Source organism: Canis lupus, chromosome 15, assembly GCF_003254725.2.
Source record: "Canis lupus dingo isolate Sandy chromosome 15, ASM325472v2, whole genome shotgun sequence".
Classification (NCBI taxonomy): domain Eukaryota; kingdom Metazoa; phylum Chordata; class Mammalia; order Carnivora; family Canidae; genus Canis; species Canis lupus.
The window spans coordinates 22,701,096-22,724,391 of record NC_064257.1 but is presented as its reverse complement, the minus strand read 5'-3'; the positions used below and the strand labels follow the sequence as shown (position 1 = coordinate 22,724,391).

Here is a 23,296-nt window from a genome sequence, read left to right as displayed (position 1 = left end):
GCCATTTCCATCATTGGTCACCCAACTCTTTAAGGCAGCAGTAAAGGGGGAAAGGTAGAAGAATAATTGGTTGATTCACTTCCAAAGAGTAGGGAAGAGAAGATACATAATAACGAATTGCAGAGAAACATGGCTGAAGAAGTATGGCAATGACTAAATTTTTTAATTTGCATCAAAGAAATGCAAGAATCCAGCAAACACCTATCAATAGATATATGGGCTTGGGGTTAAAAAAAATGACTTCAATATACTTGTCATATACTTGTTTTCAATTTACAACATATTAAAATCTTTAAAAATATGTATCTTTTCCATATTTTTATAAGAATATGTTGTAACTATCCCAATTTTTCCCTAATTTGCCACAGATTATATCAATGAGTCTCAATTTCAGTTTCAGATAAACTGGATTTTTAAAAATATATTAACATTTCAAAAACAACTTTAATATATAAATTTCAAATGTTTAATAAAATTTAAAATAACATATTTAATAATATTTATACAATGTTTAACAGAAAATAATATTTAAAACAACTTAAAATATAAGTTGCCAAAAATTCTAAACAGTCCAGACTGAATCTTAAACCATGAATGAATAAAACAAACTAGCACATCCATATAATGGAATGCTACTCAACAGTATAAAGGAGCAAACTATTAATTCATTCAATAGCATGGATGAATATTAAATAAATATTAAATTGTAATATTAAAATATTAAATATTTTGCCAAGTCAGAGAAGCCAGACTTCTTTAATATTAATTTTTAATATTAACATATTTAATACTAAATATTTTGCCAAGAGGTTGCATAAAGGCAAAACTATAAAGATGAAAAATAAATCAGTAGGAGTTGACAATAATGGGGCAACATGGGAGAAATCTGGGAGTGGAGAGATCTGTTCTCTATAGAACTCTGATGGTAGATAAACAACTCCATGCATTTTCTAAAATCCATAGAACTCTAGACCATAACATTTTTTTTACACACATACACTGTATGCAAACTTAAAAAAATCCAAAATGTGGAGGAAAAGGTGGAATGCAGAATGTAATAAATGAATCTTACTGTATTACAAACATATCGCATAACCACACTGAAAGGGATGGGAAGAAAGAAGCTGACCTAAGTAACTTTGGAAAATTGGTTACTCCACGGTTAAAGTCAAAAAGGACTTTACATAACACTATAATTGGTAAAGTTTTTTTCACAGGGTTATGAGTTAGAAATTCTGAAAATATAACTTGTTTCTTAAAGAAAATATCAATTATTTTATTTCCATAAAACATCAAAAAGTAAATGTAACTTCATTTCTTACATCTCATCTGCATTAGCCTACCAACTAGATTGACCTACCTTCCACTGGGGTCCAGCTTTGATATGAATGGTTGTCTTTTTATCCCAAAGAATAGTGATATCACTCTCTGGAAAGTATATTACTATGTAGAACCCTGCCTTCCAAAGCTGGTATGTAGGTTTATTTTCCAGAAAAAAACCTGATCGTTTCTTTAAAAAAAAAAAAAAAGGAAGAAAGCAAAAAATGAATTCCTTGTTCACTAACCAAAGTGTAAACATTAATTAATATCCACCAATAAGTATCTATGTACTGATATTTTTGCTTGGCTTTGTATTTTCTGAATTCTATAGTAAAAGAAAAAGCAAATGTATAAAATATGTTTGAATTAGGAAATACATAAATTGGTAATAAGACACAATATGATAGATGGGCTCAATATGGATAAATAAGCAAAGGGAAGAAGGTATTTCTTCTATAAAAAAGAGCATAAACAAAGGCACAGACATAGAGTACAGTAAGGGGATATAGCTGCAGACTCATAAATTCTATGCTGATGATAATACGATTGAATGCTAAAAATGTATGATGCTACCTGCATAATTGAAAAACAAAAACACAAACTTTGTATTCCTCTCTCTCCCTGTATATATACAGGTAAATAGATTAATAGAAAGATACATCTATAGATAGAGATATATTATCTACATATAGACAGATCCATCTATCTCTATCTATCCATCTATTCTAGAAAGACAGAGAGAGAAAGGGGAGATCAATTTCCATTAAAGGGACTTGGAAAGGTTTCTTGCAAGGAGTGGGGTATGAATGGGTCTGGAAGAGGCATAGGAGGGTATACACAGCTGGAAATGAGAATGGAGAAGAAATCACTCTGAGCAAAAGTAATAACTTGAATAGAGACTTAGGGGCAAGAAAGTTCAAAATTTGTTCAGGACTAAAGAGAGCACCAAAGGGTTAGAACACAGATTCCATGACAAGCGCAGTTGGAGACCCAAGTTATTCGTACAGTCAAGGGCTGCTAATCTATGTGCAAAATGCATTCAATAAAAGCTTTTGAATAGGAAAATGATAGACCATGTTTATGTTAAAGGAAAGTCATTTGTGTGCTATAAATAATATCAGAGAGAAACTAGAGGCAGAATCTGTTGGAAAAATTTAGAGTACATTTAGCCTAAAGAACAAATATGCAATGTTCCTTATGAGCAGGGGCCATATACCCTGTAAAACATTACGTTAAGGGACGCCTGGGTGGCCCAGTGGTTGAATGTCTTCCTTAGGCTCAGATGGTGATTCCGGGGTCCTGGGATCAAGTCCTGCATTGGGCTCCTCGCAGGGAGCCTGCTTCTCCCTCTGCCTGTCTCTGCCTCTCTCTGTGTATCTCATGAATAAATAAAACTTTTTTTAAAAAAAGATTATATTAAGTCTGACATTGCAATTAACTCATATAATAACTTTAAAAATATGTCGTGAAATCAAAGTAAATAAAGCAAATTTAACCAGAAGTAAAATAAAAACTAGGAGGGGGATATGGAATCCTTTGATTATTTTTCTCCCCCAGATCATAAAAAATTCATAGTTTAGAAATACTATACTATAATGGACATTTTAGAAACATTCCTTAGGGTGAGGTAAATAACCTTAGTGCTATCCATAAGAGTTTTCAGTCTTCTAGATCAAGCTCAAACTTACAAGTACTCAGTATATTATATATAACAGCACATATTGTATAAACATATAGTTAATGGACTCTATCTCACCTCATTTCCTTCTACTCCCAAGCTCCAAGTTGAAGTTATAGGGCAAGACCCTGCGTACCTATGAGGGTCTGCACCTAACCTGGGAGTATCCTTGTTCCTGAGTGAGCAAGGCCTTAAATAATAAAGGAAACACACACACACACACACACACACACACACACACACACCATAACAGATCAAGAGGGACAGCAAAACAAAGGGAGAAAAAGAATTCCTATTTGAACAAGGGGTATCACATTTTCATTTTTCACTAGGCCCATAAAGTGTGTAGCCCCAAGTCCGTCTCTGCCATAGAACCTATTTTTATTGTTTTGATTACACTTTTCAGTACCTTTCTATTGTAGGATTTGTCTTTGGCTCTATTATCTGTCTTCTCTCCACCTGAATGTTAGCTCCTTGAAAGATGTACTTTGTCAAGTTTATAGCAGTATCCTCAGCTTCTAGATCAAAGCGTGATTTATATGTTTTCATTTTTTTTTATTTTTATTTTTTTTAAATTTTTATTTATTTATGATAGTCACAGAGAGAGAGAGAGGCGCAGAGACACAGGCAGAGGGAGAAGCAGGCTCCATGCACCGGGAGCCCGATGTGGGACTCGATCCCGGGTCTCCAGGATCGCGCCCTGGGCCAAAGGCAGGCGCCAAACCACTGCGCCACCCAGGGATCCCTGATTTATATGTTTTTAAAACCTTCCTGCACTGGCCTGATCATCTTCCAGGCTGATCAGCAACAATTAAAGCAAGTAAGTAATCCATAAAATAGTTTTTTTTTGTGTACTTTCCTATTAAATTTCCCTTGGTCTGGTTGACATATCTTTAGAACATAAAAATAATTTTTGTATAAGGCAGATTATCATTAGATTTCATTCAGGCTAGTTTTGCATCTGTTATCCTGATGTAAAAGTTTTTTTTTTCTATTTGCCTATAGAGGTAAAAAAAAAATCCTTCAATTTTACAAAATAGAGTAGTTTACCATAAGAAAAACAGTTCTCTTTGGTCAAAAGGAGATACTGTGTTCCTTTTTTCTCAAATTAGGAAGTAAAGATACTTCTCATTAGAAGAGTGATGGTGTTATGAATTGCCCAAAATCGAGACCTTCTCTTCCAATGAGAATTATAGCCCTTTCAACAAACTCTAATGATGTTAGAAAGTTATAAATGTGGAGACTTAAAACATTTAAAGAAGTGCAGCTTGAATAAATTCATAAAATATATTTTACGTATTTGACAAAACAAAATTGTGTGTTTATTTAAAGAATAACAGATTTTGTTTCTTTCCCTAGATGAGCAATCCATATGCCATAAAATAGTGGTACTGATTTTTACTTTTGATGTTCAAGAAAAAATATTAGCAGGGGATTAGTTAGGATCGAACAATTTTTGTGACTTTCCTTTATCTTACTTCATACTTCACAACTGATACAGAGATTCATTGACACCTGCATATAGGGGAATATTGGAAGTTGAAAGCTTCACTGAACTGTAATTACACCTCAAAAATGTGCCAAATTGTCTCTACAAGAACATTTACTATTTTCTCTTCAGTTTTTTTCTTTAAAAATAAGAAACATATTCTTGTTCTTAGACCTTCGCCTATAAATGAATATCCGGCTGCTGGCTCTGCCAAACTGTAATAATTACTTTCAAAAGATGTCAATGTGATATACAAACTCTGTTTTGCTGCAAGCTTGATTGCTGCCTGGTTGGTCTCAATATTTCTGATTGAAATAGAAGCTATGATCTACCGCATTAATTCTCAAACTTTATCGTGCAGAAGAATTGGGGGTACCATTAATAATGATCTTCGTTCTCAACCTCAGCCATTCTAATTACTGAGGTGAGGCTCAGGAATCAGATCTTATAGTAGATATTGCAAATGACTTTAATGCACATTTACAGATCAAAGTTTGAGAAACACTCTTCTTAAATGTCACAGAGAGGCCACTTTTTAAAAGCTGTATGTTAGATCATATCCCTACTCATCCCTCAAGATTCAGTTCAAACCATTTAATCCAGAGCATATCTTCTGAACCTTCAAAAATAAGGAGGGTGAAGGAGAGAAGGAAAGCCATTTCTTGAAATCCATTACCTCACTTCATCCTCATATGAACTTATAAGAACTAGATTCTATAATCATCCCAAGTTTACAATCTGGAAAGCCACAACTTGAAGAGGTGAAGTAAACCTGCCCAAAGTGACACAACCAGCAAGTGGTAGAATAAGGGTTCTAGGTGAGTACTAACCGACTCTGAAGTCTACACGCCTAACAATTACACTAAACATGCAAGATTGGCTTCTTCTTAGGGGTTCTCACACTGTCTTATACATACTCCTGCCATAACACGTTACACTGCACATTCTTGTTTACTTGAATAGTTCCCTCACCTGATTATAATTCCTTAAAGGCAAGTGCAGTGTCTTTGCACCATTTTAGTCTTAAAAATTAATGCAGATTTTGGTAGATAGTAGACGAATGCATGAATAGATGTATGGATGATGAAGGGATGAATGAAATGTATTCGCTCTTTCAAACTGGGTAGCCTCCAAGAATATAGGAATAAATAAGGGAGACAGTGGTCCCAATTCTCATAGAACTCATAGACAAATGGAGAAGACAGACAACCACACAAGTAATTTTACTAAAGTGTGATACGTGTCCTAACCAGGTGCTTGAAGGTATGAAGGGGAGCTCTCGGAAGGAGTAAAGATGAGACCTATCGCAGAATAGTAAATTAAAGAAAAGGCAGATGAAGGTAGCAGCAATGACATTCATGAAGAAACAGAGGTGAAAGAAAAGAATATCTGAAGAACTAATAAAAGCTCCATCTTCTGGAAATGGGCTGGAAGCAGAAAAGTGATGAGACATGAGGCAGGAGAAGTGATAATGGTCAGGATGGTGAAAGCCTTATCAGAGAACTGGGAAGTCATTTGAAAGTCTTGAAGCACTAGACTGATAGATTAGATCCCCATTTTAGGGAAAAAAAAAAAAAAAGCTACCTTGGCTGTGGTATGGCAGGAGAAGAGGGGAAGAACTGAGACAGGAAGCCCAGTGTCTGTGTGGAAGATGGCGCTATACTCCAGATACCTGGTGATGGTTGCTAGGGCCAGAATGGTGACCATGAGGTTGAAGAAAAGAGGAAAGAATTGGAATATGGAGAAGTGGAGTATAAACCAAAGAGACTGGTTTGCTTCAGTGGCTCAGTTGGTTAAGCATCTGTCTTTGGCTCAGGTCATGTTTCTTGGGATCGAGCCCCACATTGGGCTCCCTGCTATCTAGGAGTCTGTTTCTCCCTCTCCCTCTGCCCCCCAGCCCCACCACTGGTGTTCTTTCTCTCTCTCTCTCTCTCTCTCTCACTCTCTCTCAAATAAATAAATAAAATCTTAAAAAAATAAAACAGACAAGTATGATTTACTGAAGCCACATAAAACAACAAAGAAAAGAAAATCTAAATCTGTAACCACTCACAGAGAAAAGTATCCTAAATTGTTTCTATTTTGTTTTCAGTATCCTCGGGATAAGTTAAAATGATCCTAAAAGAAATAATTTACTAACCTGTTTGTAAGGAGTGTCATTCAGGTAAATTTCAGTGTCCCCAACTGAAATCAAAACACTTTTGGAACAAACAATATCATTGTCAAAACATTTCTTGTTCTGGGCAATGACAGATAGATCCAAATCATCTGCACTCTGAAATGTCAAAAATAATGCATTAATACAAGTGTATACTACTATAATTTTTGGTTATTTTTTACTAACAAACCTTAAAGAAGACTAAGCTTAACAATGGGGTTGTACTCAAAATACAGCTTATCTCAAAAAATAAATAAAATACAGCTTATCTCTAAAATAAAAATCATTTTATCCAAAATAGTTCAATAGTTACACATTTACCTCCAATATCTTCTGTTCTAACAAACAGAAGTTATTGTTAAAAATAACAATATTTTGTTCTAACAAAACTTTTTTTTTTCTATTATTGTAGCTCAAATCTATCAACCAGTTTCTTTTCAACGAATATCCAAGATATGTCACTTAGGGGAATTTAAAGGAAATATTCTCATTTTAGGCAACATCTTCTGTTATATTTTTAAAAGTTTTCTGGCTAAATAATTATTTGCCTACAGGTTAAAACTGCGATAGATACAAAGCTCTGGTAGTGTTAGTAAATACAATAATGGGTATCATTTGAGGGCTTCCTTTGAACATTACATATGATATTTAATTTTTAAGATAGTTTTCAAATTAAGTATTATCTCCACTTTACAGACCAAGGAGTGGAGTTAAGAAGGATTAACTGATTTTCCAAAGTCATTTGCCTAAATTAGAGCAGAGACAGAGTTCAAAATCGTAATTTTCTTTATGCTACTTGTAGAGAAATTAGGAAGTGTCTAGCAATGATTGAGGAGAAAAGTCACCTGTAAGTTGTCAGGGTTCCTTAGTTTTGGAGAACGTTATTTAACCCCGTACACACTCAACCGGACCCCCTCACCTCCCACCTCATCTCTACCTTCCTCAGGTACTGCATGCACTTAGAACACATTCTCTAGAATCAGTTTCTCTTTTGGTACCATTTCCCCAGAAGGACTTCTGTAGCTCTACAGACCCTAGAAATTCATTGGAGAATGTTGGGCTTTTTTTATTATCTGTATTTTTCTAAGAAGAAAGCCCATGGTTTTCATCAGATTTTGAGGTGATCCCTATCCCTCCAAAAGTTAAAAGCCACACCAGTCTAAGAGTACTCTCACTAACTTGTGAAAGATGGGATTTCACCAAAAATAACGTGGCATTTCTCTTTGAACTCTATGTCCAATTTTCAAAGGCCCACATACATTTCCTGAATTCTTTTCATTTTTAGATATGCAGGTCAGTGTTTATTTTCAAAGTGAAAAAGCCTTTAAATATCCGGAAATCATATAGGTCTTATAAATTCTCTACACTTAGTTTTTCATATCACCAGCAATATGAACACTAGCTCAAGATTTCTTTTGGTTTGGCCAAATTTTTTTCTGTCTTATAAGTAATTACTATAGCATAGTGCCAAGAGGAGAGGTTTTTCGATGAATAGTGTTGACAAAGTAATTAATGTGTCCTTCTGTGACCCACTTTTCCTTCATTCTTTCATAGGAACTGAGAGCTTTTACTTCTTCTTAATCCTTTTGCAAAACATTGTCCAAATTTTGAAAAGGAGAATAATAAAAGTCGTTAAGATGATTATGGCATTGTACTGCTCAAAAAAAATCATGCTACATTTTCTGCCTTTATGAATGATTTTCAAAGAAGAAAAAAATATATAATTCAGGGTTTTGTTTTGTTCTTTCTCTTGAGAAAAGTTATTTGGATTAAGGGATGTGAAAAGCCAGCTGAAAGGCTTTCCACTGCCATTATGCTTCTATTATTATTAATTAAAGTTCCTCAGTGTTAGATTATTCTTTATGTTAAACTCAGAAATATCATGAAATATTCTATATTGTATTGACTGCCTTGTAATATCATGCTATTGTTGACAGTTACTTTAAACAATATCAATTCCTAAGACTCGCGTTTCTATAATTTTCATTTCCAATGTATTTCAAGTTAATATTAGGTTTGGAGATAATGCTACAGAGTTGCTAAGCAACATAATAAGTAATGATCATAAAGCTAGAGGGAAAAGGTCAACATCAGTGTGCCACATGGATTCCTTAAACCTTTTATTCTGAGGCACTGCAAACATTTATAGAAAATATTCTCCCAGGTGATTCCAAACAAAATGTCAGCACCTCTCAAGGTAAAATATTATTTTACTCAAATGTCAGTCAATCTAAGCACCTGTCATAGCCCTTACCCCTTTTAAGGGTAAGTATCCCACACAAAGTTCCTGCTCATACTGTAGCCTCTGGAAGCCACGTTTTATGGCCCAAAGCAGTACATTCATCAATGGGCCAACAGAGTTGTGTTTTGTTTTTCTAAATGGGAAAGAGATTTATTGGGGAGATGTTTTTGAATTATAAAAGGAAAAGTAGGCAGAGTCTGAAACCTGGGAAGAGGAGAGAGAAAGAAAGGAGGACAGGGTAGGAAGAGTCTCTAATAGCAGCACAGTAGCAAGAAAATTCTGGGATGGCTAATGGGGAGCCCTGTAGCCACTGTCCCCCATCAGGGGACTGAGCCACATGCTCACTTACTGCAGCTCCACCATACTCATTCACCAGCTAAGAACAGCTGGTGGGAAGTGTGGCTTCAGCAGGAATACAGTCAGTGGTGGATCCCGTGGGCAACAGCGGGACTTCTCAGTCAACTCTGCTTCCCACAAGAGGAGGTCTGAATTATGCATTCCCATTGCTAGTTTTGGGGGAGTCTTCAGGTTTTTTCATTAATTTTTGGTGGTTATAAAGCCCACATATGTTTTCATGCCACTATATTTTACCTATATTTGATAGCTGTCATGACACATGTTATGAAGTTAATAATACGTGGCTTAAAAATCAATACAGTGTCTTTCTCATTTCTAATCTCCATATCAGGCAGTTTCAGGGCTTCTGGGTCCACCTTTTTCTTTGGTAACAGGATTAACATAACTTGGAAATTTTATTAGTGGTACTTTTTCTAAATTAGAATCTTCTGGTCCATCAAAATGACCTTCTGGTAACTTCTTAAGAGATTGTTTAATTGTGTTTGGGTTTTTCTCCTTGAGAACTCATTCTCCTCACAATATGACACAGAAGGGGTGATCTTGCCACTGACCACACAGTGGCCAGGATGCAGCCGAGTAACTGAACTAGCCCTGATCCGGTCATGGTGCCACCTCGGGCCAACAGAGTGTAGTGTAAGCATAAAGAAAGACCACTATAGCCTGTTATCTCTCACACTTGAACCAGAAAACAATGGGTTTTTAAAAAGTTTTCTGTAGTAAGATTTGAGAGTGAATAGATAGAAAGAAGACAGAAGGTAGAGTGGGGCTGAAGAGAGCAAGCTTAAAATATAAGGAATAAAATTCCTACAAAATACAAGGAAGCAGAGGGCAGCCTGGGTGGCTCAGCAGTTTAGCGCCGCCTTCAGCCCAGGGCCTGATTCTGGAGACCTGGGATCGAGTCCCATGTCGGGCTCCCTCCATGAAGCCTGCTTCTCCCTCTGCCTGTGTCTCTGCCTCTCTCTCTCTCTCTCTCTCTCTCTCTGTGTGTGTGTCTCTCATGAATAATAAGTAAAATCTTTAAAAAAAAAAAAAAGGAAGCAAAAACAATGACTGAACTGATGCAAAGGTGAAGGACACAGAAAAGAGTTATATAAGCAAGCCTGAGAAAGAAGAGAATAGAGCAGTCACACGGAGATTGTCCCAGTTGCACAAATGACATCAGAGCATCAAAGAATTCCTGCTGCCTGGGAGACAAAACCATCCTTCAATTGTTACCTTTGTGACTTATTCAAAGTCTTCCTTGGGATGGTATTTCCCTTAGGGCTTTGTACATAGATTACCACCAGGACCACTTACTGTTGGTTCCCTAAAATAGCAGGCATTTAACCAGAATGCCACGAGAAGAAAACCACCCTAAGGTGCTTCATTACCAAGGAAATCTACCTGGAAATACACTGAAAAAGAAATGGGTTATAATGGGGTGAAATAGTCTAGTACCAATTCCTCCCCCTTCCATGAAACTTTCCTGTTGCTATTTCTCTAGTCAAAATAAGTTACATTCCCATAAGAGAGCTTTCATTTATCCCAACCTTCTAGCTTCTTGTGTATTAATGACTCTCTCAAACATAAAACAATTGAGGGTGAAGCTAATGTCTTAATAATCGTACCCTTAACAGCTCCTAGAGTAGAGTGTAAATTTAAATGTTTAAGAAAGAAAGAAACAAAAAAAGGAAGAGATAAAGGTTAAAAAAATTACTGTGCTATTACAATAGCTATTATTGTGCTATTGAATGTTTTAGACAGTTTTTATACAGTGTGTTGTCTAAGTAGGTAAACTATTACGACGCAAAGTAAATACTGAACCTTAACATCTAAGATGAATAATGGACATCAATCTTATGGATAAAATATCACAATCACCTTGCCTGAAATTTCCAACAAGGATACAATATTTAAGAGTTAGCTTATATGAATAAAGTAGAGAATTAATTAAACACCAATTTTTTGAAAAGACACAGGGGTCCCTGGGTGGCTCAGTCAGTTAAGCATCTAACTCTTGATTTCAGCTCAGGTCATGATCTCAGTCTCAGGTTGTGAGACTAAGCCCCATGTGGGTTCTGTGCTGGGCATGGAGCCTGCTTAAGATTCTCTCTCTCTCCCTCTGCCCCTCTCCCCAACACCACTTGCTCTCTCTCTCTGTCTCTCTCTCTCTAAAAAAAAAAAAAAAAAAAAAAAGACACTTACAGAATTAATTCCATAAACTCTGAGATTTTCATCTTCCTACTGAAATAGACTAAAAAAATACACCCAGAGCCATCTATAAAGTTTTGTTCATGAAATTTTAAAAACGAAATAAAATTAATATATTTTTCATGTCCATTTTAATTTTGGCTACATTAATGTATCAGGACTGGAGAGGAATTTTCTTTAGATTTTTATCATATCGTTTAATTTAGTCATACATTTTCTGATTTTCCTGATATAAAAAGATGTTCAGGAAACTATAAAAAACTGAGATGGGTTGAAAATATCCACCATAATATAGACAAGATACACTGTCCTATCAATAAAGGTCTAAATTGTCTTCCTGCCTCTGACCCCTTTGTCCTCAGCATGGTTGTCATAGGAACAATATAAATAAAAACTGTCCCTAGAAGATAAACCACCATAAGAACCTCATTTCAGTGACTAACAACGATTGGCTTAGAGATGGGAAATGCATGCAGATGATGATTGTTTGGAGAAAATCTTACATTGGCTGCCTATCTCCTGAGTCTACGACTTTAAGATAGTTTTAGAGCAGTTTTCCTTCCATGGGTCTCAACTGGAAATAAAGATGGGAGATGATCAGAGCTTGCTAAACAGAAAGTCAGTCAAAAACATGGAAAGATTTTTTTTTAATAGAGACTAATTTTTGCAGTCACTGTTAGGATGGCCAGAGGAAGGGAAAGTGAGTGGAAGGTGGTGTACTTGTCATTTTTTAAAAGAAATACTTATATATCGACTCTCTGATTTTTCAGGACTTCAGTTTGTTCCTTAGAGTTTCACAGAGGAGGGAGACACGGAAATTGAACCTGTGAGCCCCAGTGTTTTAAGAAACTCTTGAAGAAAGGAGTCACCAGAGAATATTGAGGAGAGATCAGAGACAAGGGACCAGCAGAGGCAATAGAATTACAAAGCACAAGCTACCTCAGAGGAAAAAAGAAGATAAGCTTTTAAAAGTTTAATTAGATTTTGCATTCAGGTCATCATTGAGTTTTGCAGTTGACATTTGATGAGTTTTGTGATTAGGTGATTTATAACCGTCCTCCACCTGGCCGCCACCACCACCACCGGCAGCCTTGGGTACAGAGGCAAGGCCTGTATCTATTTCTGCTTGTCATCATATTTGTACTTCCCAGCATAGGGCCTGACACATAGAAGGCACACCAGAAATATTCATGGGACAAATGATACAAAGTTTGGAATTGGAGACTGATGAAATTAGAAGGGTTTTCAGAGGCTTAAGGAGAATACTAAACATTTGAGATCTCACCTGAAGACAATGTTGTAAAACCTAAACTGGAACAAATTATAAGAAATAGAGCAGTGATTGGGACTTGCCATAGATTAATAGACGTAGAGTTTGGCTCTGAAATCTGGCTGTTGGAATATATTTCCTATTTTTGCTGAAGACCTCCAGTGTTCTCTCTTTTTCTCTTAGCTTACGGTCTAGGTTGAGATGTCGTTTGGTCTCTTATCTCTTTTTACTGTTAAACAAGTCTTATCTCTGCATATACAATTATACCTTTGTCTTAAACCTGCTTCAACCTACTTAAAACACAACGTGCTATATATTCCATGTGCTATTTATAGTAAAGGGTAAAAAGCCTCCAAAATGATAAAATATCGGAGAACCTGAATTTTTAAAGTTTGACCAGCATCAGCAAAGATGTGTTAAGTACTTATTTGTACCTAAAGTTAGATTACACTTAAAACTCCAGAGATGAAAAAAAAAGGACATTAATACCTCTTTAAATGTGAGGGTCAATTTACTTATAAATTCATGTTGAATAAGTATTAATTGTTATAAATCCAACTGGCAAATGAAGAGACATGTTTATAAATGACATTACTAGATCCACGTTAAGGCCCAAAGAAATCAATCAGTTTCACCAGATAAAAATGTGTTATAAATAACAAAAATAAAATGTAGAATTTGTAATCAAGGCAGGAGAAAAGAGAGCTGTTTGATAAGAAAGAAAGAATTGAATCTGTGCTTTACAGAAATTATTCCTGTCACTGAAAAAGTAGCAAGTAAATGAATGGTGCTGGCAGTAATTCTCTCCTTCTCAGAGGAAATGTTGATTCTTTCCCCAAAAGAGAAGACTCCGCCACGGGAAAGCTAAGCATGTGGAGTAAGCAAAGAAACAGAAACAGAAACCAAACTAAACCAAACAAACAAAAAAAAAAAATCGTTGAAGAAAAATTAAAGCAGAAAAAAAAAAAAAAAACCCAAGCATTCAGAAATTTACTATCTGGCATGAAAAGATTTCAAAACCATTACATTAAGTTGCATTGTTAATCACTAATTTATCTTTGATATGAAATAATTATCCGTCCCATGATCAAATAAAAAATTTCTTGGCTTATCAAGTATATGTTGATCCAACTATCCTCATTATTTTGGGGCATGATTCTGGTTTTATTAATTGTCAATAAAATGTCCAGTACAATGTAGTAAATAATTCTCTAGTATAATTGTACATAATTATTAATAATAGATTTTCATGGGCACCTGGGTGGCTCAGTAGTTGAGCCTCCGTGCAGGGTCCTGGGATGGAGTCCTGCATCGGGCTCCCTGAATGGAACCTGCTTCTCCCTCTGCCTATGTCCCTGCCTCTCTCTCTCTTTGTCTGACATGAATAAAAAATAAAAAATAAAAATAAAATTAAATTAAAACTTCATAAAAAAATAATAGATTTTCTTCTCTTTAATTACCAATTCAATTCAGTGAAAGTTACATTCTGAAGTCTATCTTTTGTAAACACTTTCTTTTTTTAAAGAACATCGTTGACGTACAAAAAGAGAATACTTCTGCTTTGGCAGGAAAAAAAGACACAATTCTAGAACTTGAAAACTTAAACTTTTAATGTTCTTCATATCTTAATCTTACTACTTGAACCCTAATAACAAATCTTAACCCAGATATTAAATTAGGGATCTAAATTTCATTGCTTACTAAAAGATTGAAAGAATATTTCCTGTGGCCTGTCATACACAGATAGGCATAACTTATTAAAATTTGAAATTGAACTTGGGATATTGATTTTTAACAGGAGGATATAGTAGCAAATTAAACTGATGATAGGAATCAGGTTTTAAAAGTCTAAAAGCCAAACTGCAATGGCTCTTGCCTGCTAAGTGGAACGATACCATTATAGTGAAGAACCCAGTTTGTTGTGTTTTTTTTTTTTTTTCAAAAGGGTGCTATGTTCATTCATCAAACACAAGTGCATATTTTCATTTTACCAAGAATCAGAATTGAGACAAATATTTTACTTGAAATGCTTTCTACACAATCATTGTTTTAAAATAGACTGGTGAGCACTATGATTCCTCTACTGTGAAGACAAATGAGGGGTTCAGGAAAAGCCAAGCAGAGCATGCAGCTCAAATAAGTAGTTAGTTAGAGTTTGCCAAATGCTCCACATGATTTGGGGAGGGAAAAAGAAGTGTAAGGCATGATCCCAGTCTTCTCAACTTCTGAATTTTCTTTGACAGATTTGGATTTATTCTTTAAGACACTTAAAATTTTTCTAAATGGAGGCCGACAATAGTACTAAATGGGAAATTCAATGGTTTAAAACATAAGCTGGCGGTTGCTTAGGTTTGGAACACAATGGATTTTACCATTCGTTTTTTTTATTTAATAGAACGAATACAAAATAGGAATGTGTCTACTTGGTTGACATGTGCATAAAAGAACAGGATCACACACACTTTTAATGACATAAAAGCCTTACCCAGAAATAAAATATGCATTCAAGATAATCACGGGTTACTTTGCTGGAAGAAAAGATGTTATTTTGTTTATTCTTGCCCAACTTCTTTCTAAAGCTTACATTTTGCATTTAGAAATTTAATTCTGGGATCAGTGATGTCTAAATAAAATTTAGTTATAAAGAAAATCCAAACACATTAAACATGAGAAATTTTAGGGATTTTATCAGGTATACAAAGCCCAAGGTTTACTGTAGCATATCATCAAGATCACATGTCTAGAATTAAGAATAATGTCTTTTTATTGCTATAACCATAAACAATATATATTGCCTAATGCACGGTTTCATGTCTTATATTTGTATTCACCAAACTACGCCAATAAAAATAAAAATGGCATCTATTGAACACTTATTATATATCACACATTAAGAGCTTTACGTATTTATATCTTATTTAATCCTAATGACTACCCCAAGAGACAGGTACAATGATTATCCTCATTTTACAAATGAGAAAACAGAAGCACAGCAAGTTTAAGAATTAGCCCCTCATCTATATATAATAGAACTTATGAATGAGCTGAGGAAATGTTTAAAATTGCTATAACTTTTGTAGGTTTTATTAATGACATATGGATTTGAGATGTCATGTATTGACATACTTGTCTTTTACATTAAGTCTTTACACAAATGCAAATGTAAGTACGTAAATGTGACATACCTTTATCAAAAATACCTGGCAATCACTGATATAGTCATATTCCAGCCCATCAAATGAATGATAGTGCCGGTCCCCATATATTGTGCACACGGCCGGGCATGGATAGTAGGTGCAATTGAACATCCCTCGACGACAAACACTAGCCAAAAATAACACCAGTTATCTTTCTAAGACATGTGACTCTAATTAGCATTTTTCAAGCGATAAAAACATTATAAGGTTTGTATTCAAGAACATTTACTGAGCCAAGAGCCCTTACAAATATTGCCAATTGGTTCAATAACATTTATTACGCTGAGAAATTAGGCCTAGATTTACCACTTTGCTTAAATGTATTATCAGGCACCACAATCAAGAAGCCTAAAAATGGTGCTTGGGTCACCTGAAAACAGATGACAGCATAAAAAAATTGAATATAGTCATGATGAGAGCAAAAAAAAACAAAACAAAACAAAAAAAAACCATGCCATCTCTTATATTGGGATCAGTTTAAATATACTAGACATGACCTTGTTCATGAGCTTGGAATTTTTTTACCACATTTTAAGGAAATTGCATTTCAATTTTGTTTTATGGTACTGTTTCGGCTTATTTCCAAACAGAAGACCTGGTATTAAATGTGATCGTCTCTTCGGAGCATTTATTAATTTCTTATAAACTGGAGATATTGCTTTTCTTCTTAAATTTTCAAGCTTTCACATTTTGCAGTTTTCTTCTGGGCTGAACAAACATGCCCCAAAATAATGCTATGATTCCCCTGCAGATAATAGCTCTCCACCAACTCCTAAATGCCTTTAAAATCTTATTTACTCAGGCTTGATTTTTTTTTTCCTGAAGTCAGTCACATTGAATAAATATAAGATGATTGAAATAAATACAATTGCTTAGGGAAAAATTTTGTGAAATAAAAGGATCTCATTACCAGGTATAACATGGCGTAGCAATCACTTCTCCTGAGAGGTACTCCCAATCTTTCCAGATACATGGACAGCTTTCGGGGACATAACACTTGCCTTTGTGCTCTGCCATTCTTCCAAATGAAGGGGTAAATGCTGTTTAGTTTCTGTTTTGTGAAAATCAGTAAACCATCTATATTTATTAGAGCTGCCACAGGCATGTCCTAGCTCACCTAGGGAGGGGGCGGGTCTAATCTTTTGCTCCCTCTTTTTTCACCCAGTACTTTGCACATCACAGGGGCAAATAAAACGCCAGGCAAGTGACCAGATGCAATATTTTAACCTTTCTGCTATCGTTTGGCACAATGAAAGAGAAACAGCAGCGTAAAGGTCGCTTCGAGTGAGCTATTCCAAAAATAACACCTAAGGAATAAGTGGGGGCCCCTTTTTTCAATATTTGCAACTTAAAAAAAAATCTGTGGGACCTAACAATTTTTCAATAAAATAATAAATTATGAAATACATAACATTTTCTGTTGCACGACAGAGAGAATAATCAAAAGCTCCTTATGTAGGTGCTTAAATGTAAAGTCCTGAGGACTTAGTTAAGATGTGTTTTGAATAAAAAGCCATTATATCAAGTGTTTCCCATTCTTTTTTTTAAGATTATTTATTTATTTACTTGTTTGTTTGTTTGTTTGTTTGACAGAGAGAGAGAGAGCACAAGCAGGGGGAGTGGCAGGCAGAGGGAGAGGGAGAAGCAGGCTCCCAACTGAGCAGAGAGTCTGAGGCTGGGGTGGATCCCAGGACCCTGGGATCGCAACCTGAGCCAAAGGCAGATGCTTGACCCACTGAGCCCCCCAGGGCACCCCTCTATGAGACATTTAATGAAGTACTTGCAGTTCATTGCGATGAATTCCCCTAAAGGTTTTTACATAAAAGAGTGCATTAAATTGAGTCTTAAATGGTGAGAAGTCTTTCAGGCAAAGCCAGGGAAGAGAAGGGCTTTCCAGGCAGAGGAGAAATGGTGATGCCCAGGGAAAGTGGAGAGAAGTGTGGGAGAGGTGAGCTAAGAAAATACAGATTCTAGGACACTTGTCTGAAAGAAAGAAATGTAAATGGGATAATGCAGCCCTTACAGAGATAGGTTCACTGAGTCACCTTTACTCAACAATCGAGTGTCTGCTGCATGCTAGACGTTGGGACACACACATTAAGATGTTCACAGTCTTCCTGAGTGGAGTTTGAGGTCTAGTGGACAACACAGACATTAAAAAAGGGAATTACATTGCTGCTAGAAGAGCTGAGAGAGGGAAAGCAGGGAAAGAAACATATGGGATCCTTTCTATGAGAGAAGAGGCAAGAATCCAGGATTCCTGACTTCTATGTTAATTTTGATGGCATTGAATTATAACATTTGAAAGCAAATTCAGAAAGAACTTCATATATTTGGTCTATTTTTAGTAGCTGCTTATCTTATTATTTTAAGTTATTATATTAGTTACATTATTTTACTTTAAATTTTATTTATTAGTAGTATTTTATTATTGTTTGTGAAATAAACTCTTGAGAGAAGATTTTAAGAATATTGAAAAATATATGTATATATTTATATCAAGGGTATTAGAATATGTATCATATATAATATGTATCTAATCTTCATGTCAGAATATTTTGAAAATACTCTAAAGGTAATTCTCCTTTGAGATTATGGTATTTAGTTTTTATATTCATAGATATTAAGATACTTTTTAAGGGATAACCTTTCAGGAAGGAAATAGCATGTCAAAAGACACAAACATTTAAAATGTGTTAATAATAAAGAATGTGAAACACTTGTGAAACACTGTCTCTGTCTCTCATGAATAAATAAATAAAATATTTTTAAAAAATATTTCACAGAGAAAATAAAAACAACAGCAAAAACAAATATTTCTGAGTGCTTCCTGTGACCCAGCCACTATAGAATAGCACAGCACTAATTCACCTAATCCTCATGACAATCCCAAAGGTAGATTCTGTTGTTATCTTATAAATGTATTTTAGTAGTATCCCCACCCCGTAGCTTAACACAGTGTCCCAAATGTTAGCACCATTTGACTGGTGCATGACACATACTCAACCCCTTAGACGTTTGTAGATACACTTTAAAAAGAGAAAGCTGAGATTCTGAGGGCCTCAATCCCAATTACCCCGAGATCACGACCTGAGCTGAAAACACAAGTCTGACACTCAACCAACTGAGCCACCCAGGGACTCCAACAGTGATTTCTAAACCAAGTTATGAGGATCTTTCATACTCAATGATCCTTGGCTGTCACTCCAAGGATCCCCATAAGCAGGTGACACTAGGCTTATTGTCCTAAAAAAAGCCAGTCAAGGTCAAATGGAAGACAATCCAAATCATATTACCATGAACAACTTTATAAAAGAATGTTCTATATAATAAAATTATTTCCAAATCAGTCAAAGGCCTCTCAGTTAATTCTAGCTATATTTACTTCAACACAATAAGAGAAGGTGAGAAAAAAATTTCTGTAGTTTTTGAAATGAAATCAAACCAGTAAATAAATAAATCATCGTTGAACTAACAGTCAAAGGTGACAGTAAATAAATATTCTTTAAAAAAATAATAGCGTTAATCACAGGCATATGAAAAAAATTAGGATGCAGCTTTATCAGCCATGAGTCCTTGAGTCATAATCAAATCAAATCAAGCAACGTTGTCGGTTCCAATTATTTTATCATAATAAAGGTTATATTTCCCTTGTCCTTTTTTTACTAAAATGTCTTCCTCATTTTACTAAAATGTCATCTGCTCTATGGCCTGATTCCTACCTGCCTTTACACCCCCACCTGCGGGCACTTGTTCTTTCAACCTCCTCCCTTTCTAAAGAGATTGGTATGGTCCCAAGTCATTTGGCTCTTTTATCTATTCCAGATGGGACCATCTAGACAAATGCAACTCTCCTGAGAAACGAACTACAAAACCTCTCTCTTCTTTGCTCATGGTTTAAAGGAACTGAGCCCAGGAATCCCTCCGTGCAAATGTGTTCACCGGGAAGAATGGGTGACCTGTTTGCCTCAGGTGGCCTCTCTCTCTGTGCACTGCCTCCATTCACTACCAGAAGAGGGAGGGCCAGTGAGGCCAGATGTTAAGTGCCTGCAGGGGAACCAACAGCTACCAGATTCTGTATTTAACTTCCCTGTGGATGAGGCATTCATGCTAGTAAAGTAAACTTACAAAAACAGGAGTAGATTATTCTGCTATAACATAGTGATTCATATTGATTGAGCACCCCTCCCCCTCAACACACACACCATAGCTCACAAACATAACAGGCTTAAAAGAAATTTGCAGGAAAATCACCCAGCTAACATCAGCAGAGCTGGGACTTGAACTCTGGTGTGTTTGAAGCCAGAGCTCCCACTGGTCCCCACTGCCCTATGTAGCCTCCACGCCCCATATTTTTCATAACATCCATTAAGTAAAGCAGTTGGCAGGACACCTCGGGGGCTCATTGGTTAAGCATCCAACTCTTGGTTTCAGCTCAGGTCACAATCTCAGGGTTGCGGGAGCCTGCATCAGGCTCCACGCTCAGTACAGAGTCTGCTAGAGAGTCTTTCAAGTCCTCTCCCTCTCCCCCCTCTCCTCACTCATGCTAAATAACTAAATAAAATCCCAAAAAGATAAAAATTAAGAAATTAAAAAGTACAGCAGTTGGCCTCACTATTCTAACTTCACTTCAACAACCATAATATAGAAAAGATATGCACTTGAAGTATTTTAAATGGATACTGGCTCACTCTCACTTTCCCAAAACTGCAGTTAAACCAGGAGATAAATGCCAAGTCCATCCTGAAATGAGTTCTCTTCCATTCGTCGTATTGCTTCAACGATACTGTATGTATAACCCGTGCGACATATTTAATCATCTGTTATGCATCATGTGTAATATTTCAAAGATAGCATGTGATAGGTTACATGAATATAGCAAAATAATTACAATAGTCTTCTAGTTACCAACTCAGAGTTCACCACCAGTCAGAACAGTTTTAGCTATTTCTGTAAATAATATTTTTAAGAGCTCTTGCATTTTCAAATTCTAAATATTTTCAAAAAAAAAAAAAAGAAAGAAAAAAAAAAGGCTTACCCTGGAGCACAAACACAGCCACTTATACAGGGTGAGGATGGGGCACAAGTGAAGTTCATGGCCAGGTTTGCACATGTGGTCTCACAATTTACACCACCAGCTGGTAATTCAGGGTCAGGAAATCTGCAGTCGAAATACACTTTTCCTTCGGGACAGGCAGGAACTTCAGGGAAAAGGCACAGATATAATACTCTTAACTTTGTATTTGCTCCACAGACAAACACGCATGCTGACATGCATTTGTCATCAAAACAGAATTCACCGTAGAATATCTTACCAGTTATTACTAGATGATGCTCTGACTCTTAATGTTTGGTTGAGGAACGTACAAACCTTCTCCAGAACGATTCCCTTTGGTCTCCTAAATTGCAAAAACCTACTTGGAGTTTGAGAACCTTAGCTGCCCTCCACAAAGCAATCACTAAGCAACGGTTATATAATTTTCTGAGGTCAAGAAACAGGGTATTTTGATTGAGCCAAACATACACTTTCAATTTTTTGAGGACGGGTAACATAGCCTGCTCACACTCTTACAAAGCCATGTATTTACAATGAACACACGATAGTTTTAGATCTTTCTTCACCTCTGAGTCATTATTTACACCAGTCCCCACCACAGTGTGGAAGTACAAAAGCAGACATAATTATAGGCAGGGTAGGGGCTACATCTTCTTCCGGAAAGCTTTCGGGCTCAGAGGGATTAAATAAATTCCCTTACTGGGGCCAATGGGATCAAATCTTGTGGGCTCCGCTGGGAGAAGTCCGGCCACCTGGATTTCCCTCTCTTTTACTCAAAGCCACCCTGAAGCGAGTAGGGCGAGGCAAGGGTGACCCAGTTGCTACTGAATACGTGTGTGGTCCGTGAATATACCCGGTAAAGGAGCCTTGATGCTTGAATCCTCATAAAGCAAATCCAGGGCATATAAATCAAAGCTAATTTATAATAATATATACAAGGCCCTGCAAATAAATAACAAAGTAATAGCTCCGTTTTATCAGCCTCCACTTTTTCTGTCCATTAAAATCAATGAAAGCAGTGTTGTTTGTTATTTGTCTAGAATTTCTGCACAGTGACTAAAAACTTGAGGCTTTTTAATGGTGAAAACAAATAATAGGTAGAGTACTCTGTAGGATTTTCAGGAATGATAAGCAAGTGTAAAACAACATTCTGAAGAGAGATGGTGGTAGATGTCATTTTGCAAACCATGTGTAGCTGATGGCTGCTAGGCCTAGAGTCCAAGAACCAGTGGCAGGAGCCTCACCTCGGCCATCGGCAGAAATGTAGCATCTTGGGCATCATCCCCGACCCTGCTGATAAGAATTAATGTTTTACCAAGGTCCCCAGATGATTGTGTACACATCACATCTGAGAAGGCCTGGTCTAGAGTAGTTTCCCAATCGCTGTTCCACAGATGGGTTTCAACAGGTGCCTGGATGCACGTGCACCTGCACCCGTTCTGGGGTAGGCCGCCTGTAGGCATCCCCGGGTTCATCAGTCTGCCCCTCAGCAGCCTTGTAAGTTCACCCCAGTATGTCCTACGAATATTATAATCATCAAAGTGAAGAAAAAAAAAGGAAGTACGGAGCACCAGGTTGAGGAACATTCCCAAGGCTATATTCATGCACATTGGCAAGGAGGGCTGTGATGGATGTCTGGCTTCCAGAAAAAGGGCAACAGTGTTAGAGCAGCGTTCTCTTTCAGGAAAACATCTATCTAGCTCTTACCAGTAGAGGGCGTGGCTGGTTCTTCACATTTCACCGTCCCATTTGAACACTGGCTAGTAGAGGTAAACAGATAGTTAATTTATGAGGCCACATCTCAGTTTTTTCTATATTTCAAAAACAATGGACTATGCAAAAATTGATGGGGCACACTTACAGATATTATTTTTCCCCACATATTCTTTTTTTACAAATAAGTTATTGGCTTAGGTTCAATTTGAAGAGACCTATTTCAGTTCAATTTTTATCAGACATATATGTGGGAGGCACCGCAAAAGCTATAGGGGACACAGAAACCAAAATTCACAGTCTTCACCCAAGTGCTTATATTCTAGTAAGAAAGGAAGACACACAAATAAATCTGTGCCGTGTGACATATACAATGTAGAATTATGTTTAAGATACAAAAGTAAAGCAAAGAGGGATGCCTGGGTGGTTCAGGGTTGAGCATCTGCCTTCGGCTCAGGGCGTGATCCTGGAGTGTGGGGACTGAGTTCCCTGCGTGGAGCCTGCTTCTCTCTCTGCCTCTGTCTCTGCTTCTCTGTGTGTGTGTGTCTTTCATGAATAAATAAATAAAATCTTTAAAAAAACAAAAACAACAAGCAAAAACAAAAAGCTGAAAGTAAAGCAAAGAG

At 36.4% G+C, this 23,296-nt stretch overlaps 1 protein-coding gene and 1 pseudogene across 2 annotated transcripts in view; both read right to left on the bottom strand.

Annotated features, from left to right (window-relative positions):
* OTOGL (otogelin like) overlaps positions 1-23,296 on the bottom strand; it is a 130,181-nt gene that overhangs the window by 58,004 nt on the left and 48,881 nt on the right. For both annotated transcript variants that reach the window (XM_049094370.1, XM_049094369.1), the window contains exons 21-26: positions 22,665-22,717; positions 20,940-21,102; positions 16,812-16,919; positions 15,890-16,028; positions 6,628-6,762; positions 1,361-1,510 (exon numbers count right to left, since the gene is read on the bottom strand). In XM_049094370.1, the coding sequence (XP_048950327.1) occupies positions 1,361-1,510; positions 6,628-6,762; positions 15,890-16,028; positions 16,812-16,919; positions 20,940-21,102; positions 22,665-22,717 (748 nt within the window). The remainder of the gene's footprint in view (positions 1-1,360; positions 1,511-6,627; positions 6,763-15,889; positions 16,029-16,811; positions 16,920-20,939; positions 21,103-22,664; positions 22,718-23,296) is intronic.
* Positions 9,453-9,848, bottom strand: LOC112654331 (succinate dehydrogenase assembly factor 4, mitochondrial-like; annotated as a pseudogene).